The sequence below is a fragment of the Ochotona curzoniae genome, unplaced genomic scaffold (genome assembly GCF_017591425.1).
Source record: "Ochotona curzoniae isolate NIBS_2020 unplaced genomic scaffold, NIBS_Ocur_1.0 contig_323, whole genome shotgun sequence".
NCBI classification, from domain to species: domain Eukaryota; kingdom Metazoa; phylum Chordata; class Mammalia; order Lagomorpha; family Ochotonidae; genus Ochotona; species Ochotona curzoniae.
In genome coordinates this window covers 47,673-53,672 of record NW_024465767.1, presented here as the reverse complement: position 1 = coordinate 53,672, position 6,000 = coordinate 47,673, and the positions used below count along the sequence as shown (strand labels likewise).

Genomic DNA, 6,000 nt, shown 5'->3' with positions numbered 1-6,000 from the left:
TGACTTTTCTCTTAGGAAACCCATGACAAGCTGGAGAGTTGCAAATTCAAAGTACAGGATGATTTCTTTTTAGAACAGCAATTAGAAAAAAGAGACTTCACACTATTAAATATTTGCATGCATTTTAAAGAAATTTTAGTGACAACTTATTCCTAGTCATTTTACATGAACTTTATAAAGTACCTGTGTTTTTGTCTCAGAAAACGTTTGATTTTATATACATATGTAAATCCATGAAAGAATATTTAAGCTTATTATTTTATACTACCCCAATTTGAAAGTTCTTTGCAATAGGAGTCATCTTCTTTCCTGTCTTTTTGATGTCTGTTATTGACATACCAGCCTTGTAAATGCATCTGTTTACAAACATGTATGACGAATTGCATTTTATGTTGCAATTTCAGCTTGCTCGAGAAGCTGAAATATCGAAACAAGAAGTTGATGAACTTAAACAGAAAATGACATTTTTGTACAGTGAAATACTGGCAGAAAAACCTATCAATGACAATGCAAATCACATTGAGGTAAATGGCTCTACTGATGTGTGTGACTGAGTTGGATAGAATTGTGTCTTAACTTGGAAACTTACAAGTATTTTGTTTTCCAAACAAAATAAAATGAAGCAAATCATTGCCATGGCAAATTATGAATTAAATTGCTAGGCTGGAAACTTGACAATATTCTTAGTATCATATAGCTTGCCCTGTGCACCCACAAATTCCACAGCTATGGTTTCAAGAAACTGCATCAGATCTATATGAAAAAAAAAACAGTATTGTTTCTGACAGTTTCTTCTTATTGTGCTTATTCTCTAATTATATAATGCTATCACTATTTCCCTAACAGAGCTGCTAAGTATCATTTGCAGAATAGAAATGAGTTACAATAAAGGTGTTTATGGACTGTATGTGAATGCTGCACTAATGTGCATGAGAGACTTGAGCATGTGTGGATTTTTGCATTTGTGAGTTAGGTGGCCGGTCCTTGAACCCTTCCTTTTGCGGATGCCATGTGACAAATGTATTGTTTAACTTTTTCTCTAAGCTCAAAGATTGAAAGACCTTGAAATACCTGCTAAATAGAACAATAATGAGATACTATTCTCGCAGTATGTGCAAAGCTGTAGACCTTTTTGTTTGGTGCCTGAAATTCTTAAAAGTTTGAGGCAACTGAAGGATGGAAATTGTAGACCAGAATAGATTTAACTGGGACTTTCCAGAGCAATATATGACACAGTTATATGATATTTTTGTTACAGTGCTAGAAAATTTTCCTGCATTGCAAGAAAATACTACCCAATGCTGGGAAACTTCTCATGTTCTAATTTGAATACTTCTTAAGAATGTATTTTGTCTCAGTTGAACTCCTCACTTAATTATGTTTTCTTTTTAATAGATTGAAATTTGTAATCTTTATATCACAGATTGGTGATTATATAAAATATATCCTTTATGTTAATGTTCACTATTATTTGTAGCAGATAAACGTCTCACAAAACATTTTGCCATTTTAAAATATGAATTTAGCAAGAATGAACCATTATAAGATGTTTCATTAAGATTCACTAGTTTTGGTTTTATCTTATAGAGCTTAGTAGCCACAACAACCTTGCCTGGACCTTGTTGTTGCCAGCAGCCAGGACCTCCATCTGAATGTCCAATCAAGGTGGCAGGGATGCATCTACTTGCACCACCTGTCGGTGTGGGGTTTAGGAGTGAATATGGTTATGGAGGAGAACTAAGAAGAAGTTGGAATCAGGAGATTGAGTGAGGATGGGAACCCAGACATTCAGATGAGAATATGGGCATCTCAGTGGGCATCTTAACTACTGTGCCAAATACCTACTCTTGGTAGATTTATTTAAAACTGTAATTGTATATCGACAAGATATATACATTTGGGCTGGTATTGTGGTACTGTAGGTGAAGCTACCACATGCATTAGCATCTCATAGCTCCTTGGTCATGTACTTGGAAAGGCAAGAGAAAGATGGGCCAGTTACTTGGACTTCTCCACAAATGTGGGAGATGCAGATGGAGGTCCTGGCTCCTGGCTTCAGAATGTTGTGGTAATTTGAGTAGCAAACCCATGAGTGGAAGAGTGTTTGTCTTCTCCTCTCTGTTGACTTTCAAATAAAGAAGTAAATCAATCTTAAGAGGAAAGAAATAATAAATGCACTAGTGTAAGTCATTACCCTCTGTCTTTTTTTGTTTTTTAAAACTCTGAACACTTTCTAAAGACGGAAAATTGCTCTGCCATCCTTGGAGACGAGATAACCAATGATGACTGTGTGGAACAAGACATGAAGAGTGACTCAGAAAACGGTACTCCCTTAGATATTAAGTCAGGATTCATCTTTTGATGAAATGATGGCTACTTCTTTTGGTTGTTTCGCCTCCAGTCCTTGTTTTTGATACACTGTGCTTTGGCTTGTCTGTAACACAGCGTCATTGTCTCCCTTTCCATTTACCTTCAGCTGGAACACCTTCAGTCAATCCCTTCAGCTCCATAGATAGACTTGTAGTCTCCTTCCCTACTGTTCTCCTCACAGCCGATACATGTCCTCCTTATAGCTGTTTTAAAAAAAATACTATAATCATTTCAGTGCTTGTTTTTCTCTCCATTGTAGGCTAAACAGATGGATAGGTGACATGTTCAAAATAGGAGTGCTACATAAAGCACTAATTCATAGCTCAGCATTTTTATTAAGTTAAATTGTTACACTGCTTTGGATCATCACAGTAATTTTTATCATTACCCATTGCAGTCAGCCTGCCAAAAATTGGGTTAGCAGAAGCCATTCACTGTGTTCTCAAACCAGTTATGATGACTTTGTTATTTTTCTTTAAGTGACATTGAGGGGCTGGCATTGTGGCACAGTGTTTTAAGGTGCCACCTGCAATGCTGGCATCAATATGAATACTTGCTTGAGTCCTGCCTGCTATACTTCCTTTCCAGCTTCCTGCTAATGTAGCTAGAAAGACAGTGGGAAATGGAAGATGAAAGTACCTGTGTCCCTGATGCCCACAAGGGAGACCTGGAAAGAGCTCTGCGTTCCTGGATGCTATTTGTCCCAGCCCTGACTGTTGATGTGTTAGGGATGTGAAACAGCAGAAGAAAGTTTGGTCTCTGTCTCTGGTTCTCCTTTACTCTCCCTCACTCTGTGTAACTCAGCCATTCAAACAAATAAATCTCAAAATATTTTATGTTGAAATTGTTACAGATTTACAGGAAGTTTAAAAGTAATATGGACAGATCTCATGTTCCTTTCTACCCGTTTCCTTCCTTGGTGGTTCTTCCAAATGTTATGCTTTCTCCGCCGCAACTACAGCACAAGTAATAAATACATTCATGAAGAAAGATGTGATTTTGAAATTGTGAAGTATTTATGTATTTATTGATTTACTGAAAATGAACAATGACAGACAAGAGATGGATATTGAGAGATCCTTTATTACTGATTCAGTCCCCAAATGCCCATATCTGCTGGGGTTGAACCAGACAGAAGACCAGGAATTCATCCAGGTCTCCTAAGTGGTTGGCCAGAACCCAAGAATTTGAACTTTCATCTGTTGATTCCCTGGTACATTAACAGGAATCCAGACTGGAAGTGAAAGGTGTACTTAAAATGTGTGTGTGTGTGTGTGTGTGTGTGTGTGTGAGATACAGCAGTATTATGGCAAGAGAAAATTGCTTCTCATAGTAGGATTATTTAGTAAGGGGAATAGTGCAAGATTTTAGGCTTGAAACTGACTTGTTCTGAATCTCACATTTATTATGTCCTGTTTTTCTGTAAGTGTACAACTTATAAAAAAGCTGAATTTATGGATGACAAAGTAAGAGGTTAACAAAAAAACGAAAAGTAGTATGTATAACATTTCTTTTAAAGATTTATTTTTATTATTTTTTTTATTGGAAAGGCGGATATACAGAGAGGAGAGACAGAGAGGAAGATCTTCCGTCTGATGATTCACTCCCCAAGTGAGCGCAATGGCCGATGCTATATGGATCTGAAGCCAGGAGCCTCTTCCAGGTCTCCCACACGGGTGCAGGGTCCCAAAGTCTTGGGCCGTTAAAGGCAGGGAGCTGAAAGGGAAGTGGGGCTGCCAGGATAGAACCGGCGCCCATATGGGATCCCGGGCTTGCAAGGCAAGGACCTTAACCACTGCGCCACCGCGCCAGGCCCTAACTTTTTTTTTATAGTCAGTTTTAAGTTTGAAGTTTGAAGTTGGGTTTAAAAAGCATCTCATTTGAAAAATTTTAAATCGCAGAATTTATATTTACATTAGTAAAGTATAGAAGGAAATATTTGAATGTCAGTAATCATGTTTGAATAGAGAAACTTGGGCAGTTTATAATCTAATCTGTATTTTCAAAATTCTACAATAAATGAGCCACATCTGTAATAATCAAACACTGTTTTATAAATAATACTTGGGGCTGGTGCAGAGGCCTAGCAGCTACAGTCCTAACCTTGAACACACCTGCATCCCATATGGGCACCAGTTCTATCCCAGCGGCCCCATTTCCCATCTAGCTCTCAACTTGTGGCCTGGGAAAGCAGTCAAGGATGGCCCAGAGCCTTGGGACCCTGCACCAGCATGGGTGACCTGGAGGAAGTTCCTGGCTCCTGGGTTCAGATTGGCTCAGCTCTGGCCGTTGCGCTCACTTGTGGAGTGAATCATTGGACAGATCTTCTTCTCTGTCTCTCTCCTCTCTGTATATCTGAGTTTGCAATAAAAATAAATAAATCTTAAAGAAATAATACTCAACATCAATTTAATAAATAATTTTTTAACAGTGGCGTAAGTAGCTTAACTTTTAAAATGGGTTGCAAAAGTTTTTTTTAAAAGTACAGATACACATAGTTTTGTGTGTATTCAGTCATTTTCAGTGATTTATTTTTAAGATATTTACTTAAAATATCCTTGCATTCTCATTTAAGTAAGTAGTGAATATTTTAGAATAGCTATATACCCATTACATGTAATTACTAAAATTTTTTACTTATTAATATGATTTTGTATTTTTTCTTTTCATTAAGTTTGGGGTAGTGATAGGTGCCACATTTGGGAAAATATATCTTTCCTACATTCTGTCATCAAATAATACACCTATTTTTGAAGCATTCAGATTATTTAGAATTGTTAGTTTTCATTTTTATAGATTACTGTAGGTGAATGAGCAGTTGATTTAGGTTAAAATTTATACTTTTCTCTCAGGCATAGTTTGGTTTAAGTCTGGAGGACATCTGAGTATTTATTAGCCAAAAGGTCTAAATTTCTTGTATGATTTATTACCCATATTGTGTTTATGCCTAAATGTTAGTGCTGAATATAACTATAATACTATTGAGAGGCAAATTCTTTACTAGATGAAATGGATATTACTGATTGTTATGGAAATAGTTTAAGGGACTGTTGAAATAAAATACTTTTAAAAGCCTTTGTTTCTTCATGGATTTTAGCTTCTAAGTTGAATAATAGATGCTAGATTGAATGAAGTTTTTGAGGATTGTATACAAAAATATGAGACAATATTTAGAATAGTAGACCTAGATCTTTAAACTATTGACAAGCATTAGATATTCTATCATTGGAGCCAGTTTAATTTTGTTAATTTTGTTATTAACTTATTAATTTGGTAACTTCTGTCTTCAGATGTTAGTATGTAACTTAAAATATTCCTTGTGCTATGACCTAAAATTTCCTTTAGAACATATTGAAAATCATCAGAGTGAAGAAATACCTATGAAGTCAGAAGGGACACGATTTGGAAATGAAATTGGGACACATCCACAGGAAGTCCCAATAAGGACTGAAGTATATCAAGGAAATGACATAACGACTTGCAGGTAATAAAAATCATATTGCTGGCTCCATTGGATGAAAAGTAAAATAGCCTTTGAAAGCAGAGTCATATATTACATGCTCAAATTTCTGTGATTACTGAATGTTTCTAATTTGTGATTAGATTTGCAAAAAAATAGATTTGCTCATT

General features: G+C 36.1%; 1 protein-coding gene across 1 annotated transcript in view; it reads left to right on the top strand.

Annotated features, from left to right (window-relative positions):
* Positions 1-404: 404 nt before the first annotated feature.
* The window catches only part of LOC121156008 (melanoma inhibitory activity protein 2-like), a gene marked incomplete at both ends in the record, with an annotated part of 51,501 nt that continues 45,905 nt past the window's right edge, over positions 405-6,000 (top strand). The window contains 3 exons of the mRNA XM_040979492.1: positions 405-524; positions 2,240-2,324; positions 5,716-5,854. Coding sequence (XP_040835426.1) covers positions 405-524; positions 2,240-2,324; positions 5,716-5,854 — 344 coding nt within the window. The remainder of the gene's footprint in view (positions 525-2,239; positions 2,325-5,715; positions 5,855-6,000) is intronic.